At 37.7% G+C, this 20,553-nt stretch overlaps 1 protein-coding gene across 1 annotated transcript; it reads left to right on the forward strand.

Annotated features, from left to right (window-relative positions):
• The first annotated feature begins 2,137 nt into the window (after positions 1-2,137).
• On the forward strand, positions 2,138-19,929 carry LOC308691606 (uncharacterized protein). Its single transcript, XM_081367001.1, has 12 exons — positions 2,138-2,364; positions 5,759-5,894; positions 6,751-6,850; positions 6,954-7,039; positions 7,142-7,310; positions 7,395-7,574; positions 7,683-7,805; positions 8,081-8,193; positions 8,911-8,938; positions 9,023-9,125; positions 9,205-9,307; positions 9,473-19,929. Exons 2-12 carry the CDS (start codon positions 5,760-5,762, stop codon positions 19,103-19,105), a joined length of 10,773 nt encoding a protein of 3,590 aa, XP_081223127.1. The 5' UTR covers positions 2,138-2,364; position 5,759; the 3' UTR covers positions 19,106-19,929.
• Positions 19,930-20,553: the final 624 nt, after the last annotated feature.

Below are 20,553 nucleotides of genomic sequence, written 5' to 3' on the forward strand. Positions count from 1 at the left end.
TGTGGTCATTAAAAATCCCATGGCACGTCTCGTTAATGAAGAGAGGTGAAACCCCATTGTCCTGGCCAAATTCCATCCATTTGCCTTTATCAATCATGGCCTCCTAATAATCCCCATCCACTACATTGGCTCTATCACTCTCTCTCCTCTTTACCTATAGCTGGTGTATGGTGAGCACACTGGCGCTGCTGTACTGTGGCTGCCGTCACATTATCCAAGTGGATGCTGCACAGTGCACACTGGTGGTGGTTGAGGAGAGATCCCCTGTTCTGATTTTAAAGTGCTTTGGGTGTACATACGTAAAGTTCATTCACAATTAAAAATGTGTTTTGTGTTTGGGTTAACCAATCTTTCTGAATTCCAGTTTTTTAGCTCTGCTTTTGTGAGCCCTTGAGTATCTGTAAAAAGATTCTTTTTGTGATTTCTCTTTTCTATGGGTATTATTTTTCCTTGACTGCACCAAACCCCTCAAAACACTCTTAACCCATGAACTAAAACTTTCAACACTGTCAACATAATGTTCAACTTAACATTATAAGATTTATTTCTACTGTAACATTCCCCTATAAAATAAGATACAATGAGATATTTTAATAAAAATTTTCTCCTAAAACAACAAATATAGGCTATATATATATATTTGTATATATAAATGACCACTACTTTTGTCCACACTAAGTTGTGATAGACTTTTTTTCCCCCCTATTATGATGTATAGTCAAGTGAAACCACTTCTTGAACAAGAAAAAATGTAGGCAGGTCCTTGATTTTGTCCATCAGGAATTTAATGGATTGTTGTGGTTTGCTATGTGATCTCATGTGAGTGACAGTTGTGAGTGGCCAGTAAACAAGTCATCAGAGAAGAGAAGAGATGTCACTGCTAGAGGGAGGGGAAATTATTTTAATTAAATATTATGAGGGCATATGAATGTAAAAAAAATAATAATAGCCTAATAATGTGCACATATAAATTATTTATAATAAATATTGCAATATTCCATATAAAAGAAGAATTGTCAATTTTGATCATGGTGACTTTGAACATTCATCAGCAAACAAAAACAGAAGCTCAACTGAACCTGCTTGACGCGCCAGAACAAACCGGAAGCTACCGGAAGCTCAAACGCACTGCAACACGAGAATGAACTTCAATGGTTCTTGCACGTCAAGCGAACATGCTTGAGCTTCCGTTTACCACAACTACTGTGTAAGTTGATGAATGTTTATGTGAATAAAAGCCTACATTAAATTTGTTCAAATGATCGTGTCTCTTCAAAACATTTGGACTAAACTGCTCAATTCATAAGGATTTGTTTTACAAATTCTTTATGAACTTTAGAAGCGTCAAAGTGATAGTTGCAGTCAATGGAGGGACAGAAATCCCTCATATTTCATTAAAAACATCTTTGTTTGTGTTCCGAAGATTTTATGGGTTTGGAAGGACATGAGGTGAGTAATTAATGACAGAATTTCGTAGAAATAACACTTTAAGCTCTATGTTATGTTTGTCACTGTGTATTGCAAAATTCCTGATCCTTGATTTCACTGTGTGCATTAAGAAAAATAGATTAGGTAATATGATCCAACGTTTTGAGACAATCTTTTGAGACAAAATACAATAGCAATTGTTTTTCAATTACTGTCACACAAATTAAATGATAGTAGGCCTATGTGAAGTAAATTGCCTAGCTGATGAGGCTAAAGCCTATGTTGGGTCTTCCTCTACTGTTTGGACTGTAAACCATGCATGCATGGCCGGACTTACCATTAGGCTTGACTGGGCTGCAGCCCAGGCCCCTCCCAATATGTTGCGTACGGTATAAGTTGTTCTAGGAACCTCAAAGCATATTTTTTTATTCATTTTTGCATGCATGCTATATACCACAGTTATTTAATTATGGTGTCTGAACAGTCTCATCTTTCTCGGATTGATTTTCTGCATCAGCTTTTCTTTCAGGTGAAGTCAGATTCTACATTTGACTAATAGCTATGATTTTTTTTTCCTTCTGATAGCAGCTACTCCTTAAGATTTAGTTATGAAATGTGGATAAAAATGTGCTATTTCAGATAGGCCTATGTTTGCTTTAAATATCAAACGCGTTCCAGATTAATGCCCGGAATGTAGAAGGTTTTGAGCAGTGTGAATGTGATTGCATAACGCGATTGTGCGCTCATCTCCCGTTGGCTGCTCGAGCGCTTCTCAAAGTGGAGGGAAAGAGAGTGAGGGAGGTGGCTCGAGCTCGAGTCGCGCTTGAATACACAACTACTATGTAACAGCCACGTAATATTCATTCACGGAGATTTACGGGGATTAAAACATATAGCCCAATCGACGGGAATTTAGAAAATCAAACAAACAAACAGGTAAGTTCAGCTTGCTTTCTATAACAAATGCTTTGTCGTTATTTTTGTTCTTCAAATCAGAACAGAGTAATGGTGTGACGTGCCAAGCCTGCATCATCAGCGCACTGGATTAGTGTTTGTTTACTAAGCTTCTTCTCGCTCCTGCTCGAGTTCAGTAGGTCCGCTGTTTAACGAATCATGCATATTTGTTAAAATTAATACATGACAGTCATTCTATGTCGAGAATCTTTTGCGTTAAACTGTTTTAACACTCTTCCACAATTGCAGAACATGTAAGAGCAAGTCCATAAATTTTAATTAAGTATTTCATTATTAATGACACATGTGCGCTGTAGGCTATGTTATGCAATTGCAAGCTTTCGGGGGGCTGCTTATTTTGCCAGCGTTTTACTGCTCGGTCCACCTAAAGAGTGAGCTTATTCGCTCGAAAAGCCCACACTCGTTAAATATAGATGTTTTTCTAAAGGTTTTTTTCTTTTCTTTTCTTTTTTTTACACAGCACAGTTGGCCATCTTTACTCAAAACCTCTCGAAGCACACTTCGAGTCTCGTTCAATAGCAGACATAGGGTTTTTAAGGGATATTATCGTATAGGTTTTTTAAGTTTTTCTCCATAAATGTCTCTAGCTCAGATCGAGGAACATGTAGGCTAAGAAGTGTTGAATTAGTTAAAGTTTGTTTTGGTTCGTGGGACTTTAAATGCAGGGATTCCTCCTGCAGCGTAGCTAGACGCACACACCCACTCTGTTTTCCCGAACCTTTCATTGCTTTTGTTAGGGGCCCCATGCATCTCACTGGCGACCCTAGGGACCTTTTCTTCCATTATACTTTAAAGTGTGCGCTTTACATGAAATTCGTCTGGAATTTCTGTATTTCAAACTTTGTCTAAAAAACTTTGTCTAAATTTCTTTCTTTATATAAAAAGCTTCATTAAAACAGTGTGTACGTTGTATAATATAATATAATATAAAAGGCTATATGTATTGTATAATATATTACAATTGGTGGTATGTTTCAGGTGACTGCTCACAAGTGTTATCTCAAAGTCATTTAATAATTTAATTAATTTAATAATTTTATTTTATTTGAATGCATGCAGCAGCAGATAAATGTTGATACCAATAGCACACATACTAATGTGTTGAGTGGATGTGTAGAATTTTTGCATACTTATTTTCATGTTGGCCTACAATGTCACATGTAAATGCCATGTGCAAAGCACCTCCTACATGTATTTTAAACGAACATGGGCAATTTGTTCTGTGTACAATACATTTCATAAAAGTCTGTTGTTCTTTTACATGGATAATATAAGAATGCAGTGCATTTTTAAAATTGGAGAGCAACCTTTTAACCTAATATTATTGATAGCTTTGAATTGATCGTACAAATCCATACATGACTGGCTTTTAAAAGAGGGAGTTCATCTGAAGTTGACATTAACTTCTTGTCATCAATTTTGTTAATCTAGCACATCATGACAACCTTGCATTTGCAAGTTGCAGAGCTGGTTAGCTGTTATGTTTGAAATCTTCCAGACAACCAGATAGAACCAGTTGTAGTTTACAGTGAGCAGGTTTCTGCAAAGAGCTGATATTTATATTCAGTTGCCCTGCAGGTGTGTACATGAGGAAGGTGATCATCTGGTTCTCAGCAAACCCAAACAGACACACACAAAGCTTGCTCTTCTGCCTCACTGGTAATGATTCCTGACAGAAGGGCCATTGACTAATTAATAAGGCAGCCCTTAACTAATTTTCCTGTCAAATGTATAGGCACATACATGAACAAACCCACTTTGTTATGTGGCTTACTAACAACACATTCTTGTATTGACTGGTTCAGGCACAAGCTGACATTCAGTCTGTGCTCATAAATGCATAATTAATAATATTGACTCATTCTTGTAGCTTCTGGAGTGTCTGCTTTGTATTCAATGTTTTTCCCTAATAATACTGAAAGCGTTTACAGTGCATGTCATTTATCATTGCGATTTGCACTTGAAATTTAACTTGAAATTATACACTTGATCTTTAAGACGAAAGCCTTGGACGCAGAATCTAAGACAACTTTACACATTAAAAGAATGTGCCAAACCATAAAAGGGGCCCACAGCACAGACCACTCTTTGTTTTTGTGTTTATGTTACTGACGTTGCTCCTCCCACTTACTATATGTTCTTCAGCTCCAGGCCTCTAGAGCTACTTATGAAATGCAAAAGAACTACTAATGTCTATGTGGTTGAGATGAGGCATTCTGGTGTGTCACACCTCCTCAGCTCTCCATGATATATTTTTCTATCTCCACTGCAATAATCATCGTCAAAAGCAGCTGTCACTTCTATCACTCAAGGGCAATTCTTAGCCTTATGTCGCAAGCAGCATTTACCACATTCCAAAAAAGCCACAGTTAAAGAGGTAAATACATTTAAAAATATATGAAGCTTCTTGCTTTGTGGTGCCAAACTCTAAGTTAGATGCCAACATGACATTTGTGATAATGGGATCTACACTGAACAAAGAATCTCAGAACAGTAAATCTCGATTATTTCTGAAATCCTATTTTTTTTAAGGTTGAAAATGAATCTTTGCTTATTGTACATTTTATGTTTAAAGGGTTTTATGCATATTCTGGCATTCAAACAAAAGAATGTTTCACTATGCTCATCAGGCAAGAATCAAGAATCCCGAAAGAAATGTATCACAGTTTCTACAAAAATGTTAAGCAGCACAACTGTTTTCAACATTGATAATATAATAAATGTTTCTTGAACATCAAATCAGCATATTAGAATGATTTCTGAAGGATTATGTGACACTAAAGACTGGAGTAATAGAGTGCAACATCGTCCGCTTCCTTTTGCTTCGGTGCTGGTTCTGGAAGTAATCGTTTTCCATTCATTTTTCCAATAGGGATTTATAAAAAAAAGTCTTTGTTAAAGAGGTTATAAGCCATGAACCAAGCCAATCATCTACAAGGTGAATCACAACACTAAAAACTTTGAAGCAAAATATTTCTGAAAATCAGACAAAAAGACAAAGAAGACTGTGTAACAGCTTTAGTGAGGGAAAGGGTTGTTAATCCATGAAGCATTGCGAACAGCATAAATAATCAAATAAAAAAATGATGGAGAAATACAAAATACTAATTTACGAGTGTTGGTTTAATATATATGTTTATATAATATATATACCCTTTAATAATATGTGCTGACGGCTTCAGCAAAAGCAAATACCATGGATTAACAACCTTGTAGTTCACTGTGATAACGGGACAAAAAGAAGTCATACATTATCGTTTACGACTTATAGCCAAGATAAGACACACAAGTTTAGATATTATGTGAGTGGTATTTTTAAAAAACAAAAACACATATACTATCATTTCTTCCATAGGATGGCATTCCCTGTAGATATTCTGAAAAATGTGGATCACGAGTTCTTAGAGCTGGCAGCCGAGGAATACATGTCTCAGATCCTCTACAGAAATCCTGACACAGCTGAGTACTTCAGCCTACCTGATTCCAAAAAGGTAAGATGCGAGGTGTTATCTATAATGTCTGCATCCTTTCCCTTCAAAATAGATATTTAATTCTCAGGAAAGCTTAAAGGAGAACTCCGGTCAATTTTAACATTGAGCTCATTTTTTTGTACATTTGGAGTGCTGTCAATACAGAGAACAACAACAAAAATCGGTGTTGCCTACACCGAGTTATTCTATTTTTAAAATTTGCACCCTGTTGACTTCAATGGGGCAAGTACTAAACCTGCTTTTAGCCTCTTAATATCCTTGATGTGTCATTACAAGTGCACAGAAAATGTGAGTGATTCCTTCAGAGTGAACACGAGTGAATCTGACTGCAGTAGATGTGAAAGATATTAATAAAAATGATCCATATAGGATCACGCGCGTGAACTCGGCAATCGACTACTTTGGACTTCAACCGAAAACAGGATGTAAACACAGGTATTTGCGCTGGCTGAAATAACATCATTTTTATTAATATCTTTCACATCTACTGCAGTCAGATTCACTCGTGTTCACTCAGAAGGAATCACTCACATTTTCTGTGCACTTGTAATGACACATCAAGGATATTAAGAGGCTAAAAGCAGGTTTAGTACTTGCCCCATTGAAGTCAACAGGGTGCAAATTTTAAAAATAGAATAACTCGGTGTAGGCAACACCGATTTTTGTCGTTGTTCTCTGTATTGACAGCACTCCAAATGTACAAAAAAATGAGCTCAATGTTAAAATTGACCGGAGTTCTCCTTTAATATATTTTTTTGCATTTTCTTTTTTTCCTTGATGGCAATAAACAACAAATCTTATATGAATGTGTCTTTAAAACATTTTCAGATTTTCAAGTATGTTCTCTTCTTGACAGATAGAGATTGGACTCTGCAATGTGAGTTTTGTCCCTCTATATGGAACAGATACTAAAAAGAAGCTCCTTGCACTGTTCTTACCTGATGACTTTACCACAGGTAATATGGTCAGACTCAGAAGTTATGAAAATCGGAATCATTTGTAACATATTATGATGTTAATGCTGTATATTTTACCAGACTTATCACATTATACCCGCAGTTGTTGGGCTTTATTTGTTGGGTCAGTGGTGGGGAGTTGAAGATGTTCTTAAAACAACAGAGCCCTCAAGAACGGGCCTGATCAAGGTCAGTGTTTTCTCTTTTTTATGCAAGGCCAGTAATGCTTATTTTGAATTAGTTGAATCATTTTTTATAACTACTACAAGACTAGTGCCATGCTTATCGTAGGTCAGCACTCTTGGGGAGAGGATAGTCCTATATGTTCTCAACAGAATTGTGTTGAGAAATGAGAAGAGCAGTGAAGATGTTTCCTTTCTCTGCCATTGTGAGCATGAAAGTGCGAAAATACTATGGAAGGATGGAGAGGCCATTGGCTTTTACTCATACAAACCCAAAGGTAATGACAGTTCCTTCAAAGCCCTTACTTGCTGTTTTTACATAAAAAAAAAAAAAAAACAGTCATATTACTCTTTACTTACAGGTAGCTTGTGCAGAACCTTCTTGACCCAGTGCTATCAACTTCCTGTCATGGACACAGTATTTGTCAGGAAGTGTCACCGGGGCAAGGGTCATGGCGTAAATATACTGGAAGACTTTGTTGGTAGCTTCAGAAAGGAGTCTATAGGGTTGAAGTTTCCTCTTTCTAAAGCTATTTATAAAGGTATAGAAACAGACTTACTTTATGGTCAAATGTCACTTTTGCTCACATAACAGATACTGTATTATTCCTGGTTTCTACATTCTGTATCTCCAAACTCTTTCTTTACAGTTTGTGAGAAGTACTTCAGTATACATCCAGCAGACAAAGAGATTCTGTGGGAAGTAGAGAAAATAGGAAGCCCTTTCCAGAGAACTCTAATAGCAAACAGGCTACAGATGTTGAAGCTAAAAGGTAAGGAAAATATCTGTATTTTCTGCTTCAGTGACATGTAAATAAAGAAACAAACAATACATTGACTTCCAAAGCCATTTTTGTCTATTCAGTGCTTTTGTCTGACACAATGATGTCTTTGAATTACGTTAATCTGGTGACTTTTCTCTGCAAATATTGATATTTGCGATTACTTATGATAATAAATTTGATTAATTAATTAGCATATCATGCAATTACTCTGATTACATTTTTTAATGGATTGCAGCCCTAATAATGTCATTCTTTATTCACAGAGAAGGACCAGGTTGTGAGCAAACTGAAATTTGAGGAAGATGCTGTCATTGCTCCAATGGAAATTGAGATCACAAAGGTTCAGGAAACCGTTGAATACACAGTGGAGATAGTGGTAAATGAATTTCTGATTCTTTTACCTTTGTATTGATTAAATTTGTGTTGACAGAAAATAGTTTTGATGAACTAGTTCAAAATCGTTTTTGGCAAATTCAGAACAATTCAACATGATTAACAATGTTCAATTCCCCAAATGTTCAATTCAGCAATAAAGCAGCTCTGAAGAAAACAATGAAGTTCATCATCCAGTCAGTTCTGATCCGATAGTGTCAGTTCAGTCAAGTCAGTAATATTGCTGACTATTAAGTGTCCCCAACTAAGCAAGCCAAAGTGGCAAGGAACCCAAACTCCATTAGGTGATAGAATGGAGAAGAAAAAAAAACCTTGGGAGAAACCGGTCTCTGTTGGGGAACCAGTCCTCCTCTGGCCAAATGTGAATGCACATGGTGTGATTGTGATAGCAGGCTGCATCACAAGTCAGATTGTGGAAGCGATATCATTCAGGATATTTTATCCAGTTCCTTCTGCTGGAAGATCAGGATTCATCACGCTGGCATATGCAAATTAAATTAATCAACTCACAAAATGAGTTGGCAACTGATTCAATTTTTAACATTTAGATTTTTACATAAATGTCAAGATGGATGCATATAAAATATTTCTGATCCAATGCACATTCTAAAAAACTGAATCTTTAAATTCATATTTAATCAGTAAATAATGAAGTATATTATGAAGTAAATCTTATATCTAATGTTGATATTAACTTTAGGAGGAGACCATTACAGACATCACAGAAGGCAAGTATAATCTTTTTGTTGAACAATAATTTGTTCAATTAAGACTCTCCTGCCTAATCTAACTGCTGTTCTTCACTGCTACAGAAGTAGATGACGTACCTGTCTCAAGGCGTGGCAGAGGTAGCAGCCTGAAACGCAGAGGTATCAGAGAAAATTCAGAGGAGAGGCTTTCAAAGAACATAATCAGGTATCATATTACTTGTCCGCCTGAATACCATAACAGTATTAAATACTACATTGTGTACAATTAACTATATCTCTCAAAGGGTGGAAGACATTGAGGCAGGAGTTGAAAGTCCAATTGAGGTGGCAACTGAGGAACATCTTGATGACACTTTTTCTGTAAAAGAATCAGAAACTGTACTCAGGGTATGAATTCAACCAAATAAACCTATGGCTCGACATGTATTTTCATTACTAAACAGCTTGACCAGTATTATTATGTACTTTGTTTAATTAAAATGTTTGGTTTTTTTTTCACATTTTTCACAGTTTCAGTACAGTAATTAACATCCATCTTCTCTAATTTGGCAGAGTGCAACAGACACAGTAACTGCAACTGTGACAAACATATCAGAGCTTAGAAGTTCACAGAAAGAGGTGGAAAAAAACACAGTCACAGCTACATCAGAGGGGAATCCAGTCACCCACCTCACCACAGCTGGGGAAATAAAGAGGCAAAGAGGCAGTGAAGAGGAATGTGAAATTGTTAATGTGGAGCACACTGTTGTAAAACAAGGAGCCACTATAGGGTCTATTGACCAAAGCCAACTTCCCTCTGTGGTGGATATAGAAATTGTAAAGATGAGTACTGAAACTGAAGAGGAACAAAATGAGAATTTAGAAAAGAACAAAGAGGTTGAGGAAGATAAACCTGTGTGTGAGACAGAGGAGGAGGAAATAAAAAAAATGCTGGATGAACCTGCAGAGGAAAAGGCAATGAGTGGGACTGTTGAAATGTATAACAATACAAAAGCTGTAGAAGAGGTGACAGATCAATCGGAGACTCTTGCTAACAAAGCAGAATCTGAGGTTGAGGAATACAGAGAAAAAGAAGAGCTTACAGTGGAAACTGATTCTACTATGGACACTGAAATCACACAGGGGGAAACTGTAGATGTAGTTCCTGAAATTTCAGAAATAGACCAAGAAGAAGCACCACAACAGTCATCTGTAGAGTCTGCTGAGGTACATAAATGGAAAACAACACCTGAAGAGGACCAGAAGACAGTCGAGAATAGCTCAAAGATGTTGACATTGAGTGAAGCCAAAGTTGTGCTTGTAGATTTGCATAAACTTTCTCCTGAAGAGGCGAGTGATTGTAACAGAGAGATAGATATTGCTGAACAAGATGAAATGAAGCACACAATGTCATCTGAGCAACAAGCAGCTGAAGAAATTATGATAATGGAGGAACAAGAACAAAAAAGAACTCCAGAACTATCAACTGGAGACAAAGAACAAGAGGGTGAGCCAGAACCAGAAACCACAGAAGTTGTTCTTCTAAGCCAAGTTGAGAAACCAGAGGACAAAAACACTGAACAAGCTAAAGAGGATGCACAAAAGAAAGGATCTACCGACACCCCAAGTAGATCAACAAATCTTGGAGATCAAACTGTTGACCCTAGGTTTACGGTTAGATGTCTCAGAAGTACTTTGAAACAAATCAAGATTGCACCTGTTAGGAGATCTACACGTAGCAAAGCAGTGATTCAGCAGGTAGAATGTGTTGAGCCACAACACAAGGCCAAATTCAGGACTGATAAGAGGGATGAAGTTATTGCAGAGGATGTAGGTCCAGAGGAGAGTGACGTGGCAAACACAAATATTGATGAAACAGTAGTCATTGAATCTGGAAGTTTTGAACTGCTGAAAGCTACAGAAGAGAAAACACCTCAGATTACAGAGACTGCTGAGGGAGACATCCCACTTGTAGAAGCAGAACCTGAGGAGGATGTAACAGAAAAAGTTAAAGAAATCAAAAAGATTGAGAACAAGGAAGCAAATTTAGCTGGACAAACAAACAGTGACATAGAGATGAGCAGTCTTGCTCAGGAGACAGATGTCCAGGAAGAGGAGGTACCAGTCAGCACAGAGATAAACCTCAGACGTAGAACAATAAGAGTTCAGTCTCCACTGAGAAGAAAATCTAGACGTGTACAAAAACAAGAAGCTGAAGCAGATGTTGAACATCAGGAAAGACACACAGTGGTGACCAAGAATAAAACTGAAGCAATCTCAATGACAGAAGAGAGAGTTGAAGAAATTGATCAAGAGGTCAAAAAGATGGAAAACAAGGAAGAAAAATTAGCTGAGTTGGAGCCAGTGGAAGAACCAAACATGATTAGAAATGAAGATGAAAAAACTTCAGCATCAACAGAAGAGATTGTGAATGTCTGTTTACCGATTATTACAACAGAGACCAGTTTTGAAAGTCTTGATGATATGGCAAACTCAAACACTGTGGAAACTGCAGCTGTTGATACTAAGAAATCTGAGATACTGATGGGTGTGGAAATAGATTATCAAGAAAAAGAACCTGATGAGGAAAAAGAGATAGAGGATGGTACTCCAGTAATAAACATACAACAAGCCACTGTAGTACTAGTAGATTTGAACAAACTTTCCCAAAATACAGAAGAGGTTGGAACTCCAGAAGTCTTAAAACATTCCCAACTGGAGGAACATCTGGAACTGGATAAACCAGATAAAAGTGTAGATCTGTGCAACCTGGCATCAGAAGAGGAGGAACAAAAAGAAGAAATACAAACACAAGAAGACACTGAAATGATCCCTGAGGAAGAAAAAATAGAGGAAGAAAACACAGTTGAAGAGCAGAAAAAACTTGATAAACAAGACATGACATTTGAGGAGCAAAAGCCAACAGAAGATTTTGCCACAGTGCCAGCTCAGAAAAACCTGGTGGAAAGCACTAAAAATGAAATCTACCGGAATGAGGATGAAGGAGTGAGCAGTCTTACTCAGGAGAAAGAAAAAACTGAAATAGTCCTAATAGCAGAAAATAGTGCTGACAAAGTGGATCAAGGTGCAGAAAAAGATAAAGAGAAAGCACCTCAAAAATCAACTGTAGAGGCTACTGAGAATGTGATCCCATTTGTAGAAGCAGAACCTGAAGAGGGTGTAGTAGAAAAAGAAGCTCAAGAAATGAACAAAATGGAAAACAAAACAAATTTAGCTGTGACAAAGGACACATATGATGAGGCACCTGAGATGGGAGAAGAAGCCAATTTAGAGCAACAGAAAAATGAACCATTGTTTAAAAATGAGAAAGAAACAGCTGAGACAGAAAAACCCATGGAGATGGACCCAGTGGTTAGCAAGGGGCAAACACATGTTGTAGAGGGGACCACCATTCAAATAGAGGAGGTCTCACAGGTGGAAAGCACTGAAATAAATCAAAGTGACAATGCAAGGATCACAAGGAGAAGTCTCAGGCTCAGTGCAAAATCAGTTACATCTACACAGAATACTAGAAAATCTACACGTCTCCACAAAGCAGAGTTGGAACCAGTAAAAGAAGCAGATATGAGTAGAAATGAATATGAAGAAACCTCAGCAACAGAAAGGACTGTGAATGTGGTTATACCCATAATTACAGCAGAGACCAACTTGGAAAGTCCTGATGAAATACCAAACACAAATGTTGGGAAAACTTCAGCTGTTGGACCTGAGACATCTGTACTGCTGATGGGTGTAGAAACAGATAATAAAAAAGAGGCACCTAAGATTTTAGAGGAGGTCACACTTGTAGAAGCAGAACCTGATGAAGAGGTAGAGAAAGATGATGGTACTCCAATAATAAAGCTGCAAAAAGCCACAGTAGTACTTGTAGATTTAAACAACCTTTCCCAAAGCACAGAAGGAGAGAGTGACAATCCAGAAGTCTTAATGAATTCCCAGACAGAGGAACAACTGGAACTGGATGAACCAGATAAAAGAGAATATCAACTACATATCCAGACATCCGAACATGAGGAACAGCAAAAAGAACTACAAAAAGAGGAAAATACGGAAAAGACCCCTGAGGAAGAAGAAGACAAAATGGATGAAGAAAACACAGTTGAAGAGCGGAACAAACTTGATAAACAAGACATAACATTTGAGGAGCAGAAACTTGCAGAAGTTTTAGAAGGACAAAGTTGTGTAAAGAAGACAGAGATTGTAGAGGAGTATAAGGCAGTCGAGGATGTGGAAGAAATTGTAACATCTGAAGAACATCCAGAAGCAACAACAATGGCAGACAAAGCAAATATAATTAAGGAGACAGAAAATGATCAAGTTGTCGCTTTAAAAGAGAAACAAACAGACAGTGACGTAGAGATGACCAGTCTTGCTCAGGAGGCACCAGAAGCTGTCCAGGAAATCTTAGAAGAGGAGGTACCAGTCAGCACAGAGAGAAGTCTCAGACATAGAAAAATAAAAGTTCAGTCTCCACCAAGAAGGAAATCTAGACGTTTACAAAATCAAGAAGCTGAAGTAGATGTTGAACATCAGGAAAGACACACAGTGGTGACCGAGAATAAAACTGAAGCAATTTCAATGACAGAAGAGACAGTTGAAAAAATGGATCAAGAGGTCAACATGAAGAACAAGGAAACACGTTTAGCTGAATTGGAGCCAGTGGAAGAGGATACTGAGAAGGTTGTCCCAGTTGTAGAAGGAGAACCCGATGAGGATGTAAAAAATGTTGAACCTGATGAGGATGCAGAACAGGGATTTGAAGAAATCAACAAGATGGAGAACAAGGAACCAAACTTAGAGAACGATGCGGCTCCTGAGATGGGAAGAGAAGAAGCCAATTTAGAGCAACAGAAAAATGAACCATTGTTTAAAAATGAGAAAGAAACAGCTGAGACAGAAAAACCCATGGAGATGGACCCAGTGGTTAGCAAGGGGCAAACACATGTTGTAGAGGGGACCACCATTCAAATAGAGGAGGTCTTACAGGTGGAAAGCACTGAAATAAATCAAAGTGACAATGCAAGGATCACAAGGAGAAGTCTCAGGCTCAGTGCAAAATCAGTTACATCTACACAGAATACCAGAAAATCTACACGTCTCCACAAAGCAGAGTTGGAACCAGTAAAAGAAGCAGATATGAGTAGAAATGAATATGAAGAAACCTCAGCAACAACAGAAAGGACTGTGAATGTGTGTATACCCATAATTACAGCAGAGACCAACTTGGAAAGTCCTGATGAAATACCAAACACAAATGTTGGGAAAACTTCAGCTGTTGGACCTGAGACATCTGTACGGCTGATGGGTGTAGAAACAGATAATAAAAAGGAGGCACCTAAGATTTTAGAGGAGGTCACACTTGTAGAAGCAGAACCTGATGAAGAGGTAGAGAAAGATGATGGTACTCCAATAATACAGCTGCAAAAAGCCACAGTAGTACTTGTAGATTTAAACAACCTTTCCCAAAGCACAGAAGGAGAGAGTGACAATCCAGAAGTCTTAACGAATTCCCAGACAGAGGAACAACTGGAACTGGATGAACCAGATAAAAGAGAATATCAACTACATATCCAGACATCCGAACATGAGGAACAGCAAGAAGAACTACAAAAAGAGGAAAATACGGAAAAGACCCCTGAGGAAGAAGAAGACAAAATGGATGAAGAAAACACAGTTGAAGAGCGGAACAAACTTGATAAACAAGACATAACATTTGAGGAGCAGAAACTTACAGAAGTATTAGAAGGACAAAGTTGTGTAAAGAAGACAGAGATTGTAGAGGAGTATAAGGCAGTCATAGATGAGGATGTGGAAGAAACTGTAACATCTGAAGAACATCCAGAAGCAACAACAATGGCAGACAAGGAGACAGAAAATGATCAAGATGTCGCTTTAAAAGAGAAACAAACAGACAGTGACGTAGAGATGTCCAGTCTTGCTCAGGAGGCACCAGAAGCTGTCCAGGAAATCTTAGAAGAGGAGGTACCAGTCAGCACAGAGAGAAGCCTCAGACATAGAAAAATAAAAGTTCAGTCTCCACCAAAAAGGAAATCTAGACGTGTACAAAATCAAGAAGCTGAAGTAGATGTTGAACATCAGGAAAGACACACAGTGGTGACCGAGAATAAAACTGAAGCAATCTCAATGACAGAAGAGACAGTTGAAAAATTGGATCAAGAGGTCAACATGAAGAACAAGGAAACACGTTTAGCTGAATTGGAGCCAGTGGAAGAGGATACTGAGAAGGTTGTCCCACTTGTAGAAGGAGAACCCGATGAGGATGTAAAAAATGTTGAACCTGATGAGGATGCAGAACAGGGATTTGAAGAAATCAACAAGATGGAGAACAAGGAACCAAGCTTAGAGAACGATGCGGCTCCTGAGATGGGAAGAGAAGAAGCCAATTTAGAGCAACAGAAAAATGAACCATTGTTTAAAAATGAGAAAGAAACAGCTGAGACAGAAAAACCCATGGAGATGGACCCAGTGGTTAGCAAGGGGCAAACACATGTTGTAGAGGGGACCACCATTCAAATAGAGGAGGTCTCACAGGTGGAAAGCACTGAAATAAATCAAAGTGACAATGCAAAGATCACAAGGAGAAGTCTCAGGCTCAGTGCAAAATCAGTTACATCTACACAGAATACCAGAAAATCTACACGTCTCCACAAAGCAGAGTTGGAACCAGTAAAAGAAGCAGATATGAGTAGAAATGAATATGAAGAAACCTCAGCAACAGAAAGGACTGTGAATGTGGGTATACCCATAATTACAGCAGAGACCAACTTGGAAAGTCCTGATGAAATACCAAACACAAATGTTGGGAAAACTTCAGCTGTTGGACCTGAGACATCTGTACGGCTGATGGGTGTAGAAACGGATAATAAAAAAGAGGCACCTAAGATTTTAGAGGAGGTCACACTTGTAGAAGCAGAACCTGATGAAGAGGTAGAGAAAGATGATGGTACTCCAATAATAAAGCTGCAAAAAGCCACAGTAGTACTTGTAGATTTAAATAACCTTTCCCAAAGCACAGAAGGAGAGAGTGACAATCCAGAAGTCTTAACAAATTCCCAGACAGAGGAACAACTGGAACTGGATGAACCAGATAAAAGAGAATATCAACTACATATCCAGACATCCGAACATGAGGAACAGCAAGAAGAACTACAAAAAGAGGAAAATATGGAAAAGACTCCTGAGGAAGAAGAAGACAAAATGGAGGAAGAAAACACATTTGAAGAGTGGAACAAACTTGATAAACAAGACATAACATTTGAGGAGCAGAAACTTACAGAAGTTTTAGAAGGACAAAGTTGTGTAAAGAAGACAGAGATTGTAGAGGAGTATAAGGCAGTCATAGATGAGGATGTGGAAGAAATTGTAACATCTGAAGAACATCCAGAAGCAACAACAATGGCAGACAAAGCAAATATAATTAAGGAGACAGAAAATGATCAAGATGTCGCTTTAAAAGAGAAACAAACAGACAGTGACGTAGAGATGACCAGTCTTGCTCAGGAGGCACCAGAAGCTGTCCAGGAAATCTTAGAAGAGGAGGTACCAGTCAGCACAGAGAGAAGTCTCAGACATAGAAAAATAAAAGTTCAGTCTCCACCAAAAAGGAAATCTAGACGTGTACAAAATCAAGAAGCTGAAGTAGATGTTGAACATCAGGAAAGACACACAGTGGTGACCGAGAATAAAACTGAAGCAATCTCAATGACAGAAGAGACAGTTGAAAAAATGGATCAAGAGGTCAACATGAAGAACAAGGAAACACGTTTAGCTGAATTGGAGCCAGTGGAAGAGGATACTGAGAAGGTTGTCCCACTTGTAGAAGGAGAACCTGATGAGGATGTAAAAAATGTTGAACCTGATGAGGATGCAGAACAGGGATTTGAAGAAATCAACAAGATGGAGAACAAAGAACCAAGCTTAGAGAATGATGCGGCTCCTGAGATGGGAAGAGAAGAAGCCAATTTAGAGCAACAGAAAAATGAACCATTGTTTAAAAATGAGTCAGAAAAACACATGGAGATGGATAAAGTTTCAGTGGTTTGCAAGGAGCAAACATACGTTATAGAGGAAACCACCATTCAAGTAGAGGAGGTCTCACAGATGAAAATCTCTGAAACCAATGACAATAAAAGTGAAAGGATCACAAGGAGAAGTCTGAGGATCAGTGCACAGCCAGCCACATCTACACAGAAGACCAGAACATCTACACGTCTCCACACAGCAGAGTTGGAACCAGTGAAAGAAGCAGATAGGAGCAGAAATGAAGAAACCTCATCAACGACAGTAGAGACTGTGAATGTCTGTGTACCAATTATTACTGTAGAGACCAACATGGAAAGTCTTGATGAAGATGGAGATTTGGTTTTCATGAGTAGAAAGTTGGAAACTACTTCATATGAGCAAGAGACAGACATATCAAATGATAAGGGAAAAGTGGATGAAGCTTTGCCTGACAAATCAACAGATGAACAAGAAGATGAGAACAAGAGCTCAATTAAAACAACTGAAAATGAAATTCTGGTGGAAATGGATAAAACACAAAAAGTTGTAGAGGGGGGAGTTCAAGATGAAGAAAAAGCAGAGCCTCAACAAGAAAATGCAGACCAGAAACAAGAGGAGAATACTCAACAGAAGGGAGAAGATGAAGCAAGAACAAGCTCAGTAGAAGAGGATGCTACTCAAGAAGAAGAAGCAGTGTCAAAGGAGGAAAATGTGGGGGAAACCAATCTGACAAGTGCATTTAAGACAACAGCTGCGGAGGGGAAGGTTGTTTTAGAAAGCTCTGATCAAGAGGCATCCTTCATTACAAGAAGAAGTCTCAGATACCGGACAGTAACAGTCCAGTCTACACCAAGAAGAAAATCAAAACGCCTCCACAGACAAGAGGTAGAGTCAGAAAAAGAAACAAAGGACAACATATGTGGAAATGAAAATGACTCAACAATACAGAAATCAACTGATGGTTTAAATATCGAGAAGGAGAATGAGGCATTAAATGCTGAAGAGAGCATTACTTATACTGAATTTGAAAATTTGAAGACAAAAGAGGGAGAAGGCATTATTCAGGTAAATATAGAAGGAAAGGCAGAGGAAACTGGGACAAAAGATGATACTGTAGAGGAAGGAAATGAAATCCTGTTTGAAATCAATGAAAGTAACAGTGCCAGCCCAGAAAACACTGAGCAGAACAAGACTCAAGAGGAAAATCTTGAGAGAGATGTACAGGTGCCTAAAGAGAAGCCTAGTGTACAGGAGAAAGAGAAACCACTCCAGGAAAAAGAAACTGAGGGAGCAGTGCAAGGAAGTTCTTTTGATTTGGAGGAAACAACAGTGGAAAGGAGAACCCTGAGAAAAAGAGTGACTGTTGAAACGGCTGCTCGAAGAAAATCCAAACGTCTTCGCAAACAAGAGCACAATGAAGATAGCGAGCAAGTCAAGGAAGAAGTTACGCAACAAACTGAGACAGTAGAAGTGACATTTACAGCAGACAATGTAGAGCTGAGCTCAGATATTCCTGCAGCAGTTTTTGAGGACAGTAATTTGGGTGGAGGAACACAACAGGAAATCCAGAAAAATGCAGAAGGGACTAAATCAGATGGAGATTGTAATATACATGAAGACACCAAGACAGATACAGGTGAATCTCAAGAGGAGCATAAAGAGAAAAGAGTAAATAGACCTCTGGAGGATAACGAGGATAACGAAGAGCTTATGGAGCAAAATAGCAGGGAAGTAAAAGAGACAGGTGAATTGGAGGAAGTGATAGAGCAACATGTGGAGGCAGAAGAGCAAAGGCTTGAGTCGGGCTTCACTTTAGAGTTGGAGGTAGAGGAAACATCTGATCAAGAAGAAAACAAAGCAGATGAGGACAGCAGAGTGGAGGCCGCAAAAGACATCATATTCACACCTGCTGAAAAATCTGATGAAGGTGAAGAAAATGTCTCTGACGAGCATGTTCTTCAGAGCAGCTCAAGTACATCTTCAAGCAGACGAAGATCAATGAGACTGCAAATGCATGAATCTAAAAAGAACACTAAGGAAGATGAATCCAAATCTGAGGAGTCAGAAGAACAACAAACAGAGAAACAGAGGAAAAGAAAAGCTATAACTGACTTGACACCTGCACGCAGATCGAAACGCTATGTTAGAGCAAAAATTGTTTAGCAGATTTGTGGGTCTTGTATTAATACAGGCCTCCTATGCATTTCTTAAGGGACCTACCAATTATATAATGTGAAGTTTTCTATTACATTTTCAAATGCAAAATCATGCAAATTATTTTACAACTTTTTTTTTTCCTGAAGTACTGGGGATTTTATAAAATACTTTTTTCTTGAAATGTACTGGATTTAATTAAATTAAGCATGATAACTATAACTTTTTAGTTGGTAATATCTACCTATATCTTTAAGTTAGACACAGTTATTGTTTCTTTTTACATTTTTATTCTACATTGTGCTTTGCAAATTAATTATAGGGGTAGTTTTTAACGTAACACTATTTTTATATATTCCACAATAATTCATCCATTAAATATCGTTCCTCATTTTCGGAGTAAACGGGCAAGTGTTTTGTGTGAAATTTTTCCCAATGTGCAGTATGTGCTTCCATTACATATAGTGTACCTTTCGGTGTACATTAAGGTGAGTTTGTAACACGTTTTGTGATTGCAGTGTACCAAATTACAGAGAATCTGCCACAACTGCCCTTGTTTTTATTGCCAAGGAAATTCTATTAGTCTTTTTGTGAATCTCAAAGCAATACATTTTGTCCTATTTTCATTTTCAGATCTTTTAAATAGCAAATGTTTGTGAATGTGTAATGCTATAGGATTGTTAAAGGTTGCTTAACATTTCACTTTTGAATATTAAAATGCAAAAATAATGACTTATCTCTTTTTACCTCTGTGATTGTCCTGTGAAAACATTTTCCTGAACTGTGATTTGTTAGCTAATTTGGCTTGAATGTTTAAATAAAGTCATAAATTACCTGAGGTTATTTCATTTTATTTGTGTCAAATGTGTTTAAATAGGCTCCAGCATCGATCCTACAGTGCATAAAACAAGCAGTTTGGAAAAAGGATGTGTCAGTTGTTTCACATACTTACAGTATTTATTTGATTTATTTAGATTTATTAACACTAAATTCAAAGTAACTCACTTAAAAACTACACATGAAGCATCTTATACAATGGTCCCAAAAAGTAACTTTTAAAAGCATGAAGTTGAACTTTTATTTATTTTACACACAAGTCAAGTACGATTCCAATTACGTTTTAAACAAAACAGATAATATAAAGTGGATATATAAAGTCAGTTTCTTCAATTCACTCAGCTGTTTTGTAAGTGATCACAGGTAATTTGAATCATCACATTAACCAGAACATGTCCAGCTTGACTTTTTATCTAAATCTGAACAGTGTATTGCTTATAAACTGTTGATGCTTATTGCAGTTATTTTTTTTTTAGATTATAATAAGCACTTTGCTTTGCCTTCAAAGAATTTGTGCACATTCTTTAAACAACAGAAAACATCCACATACTTTTTTAGGAAAGGGACTCATCTAGTGCAGGAATGTTTGAACTTTTATTTTGAAATGTGAGTGATACTGC

Source organism: Scardinius erythrophthalmus (assembly GCF_964197995.2).
Source record: "Scardinius erythrophthalmus genome assembly, chromosome: 5".
Taxonomy (NCBI): domain Eukaryota; kingdom Metazoa; phylum Chordata; class Actinopteri; order Cypriniformes; family Leuciscidae; genus Scardinius; species Scardinius erythrophthalmus.

What these genes read in the sequence shown, in the direction of transcription:
- LOC308691606 (XM_081367001.1), top strand. Translation starts at nt 5,760, where the DNA reads ATGGCATTCCCTGTAGATATTCTGAAAAATGTGGATCACGAGTTCTTA. An exon ending in TTCTAAAGCTATTTATAAAG is followed by an intron (nt 7,575 to 7,682) that starts GTATAGAAACAG and finishes CTTTCTTTACAG; the next exon opens with TTTGTGAGAAGTACTTCAGT. An exon ending in AATCAGAAACTGTACTCAGG is followed by an intron (nt 9,308 to 9,472) that starts GTATGAATTCAA and finishes CTAATTTGGCAG; the next exon opens with AGTGCAACAGACACAGTAAC.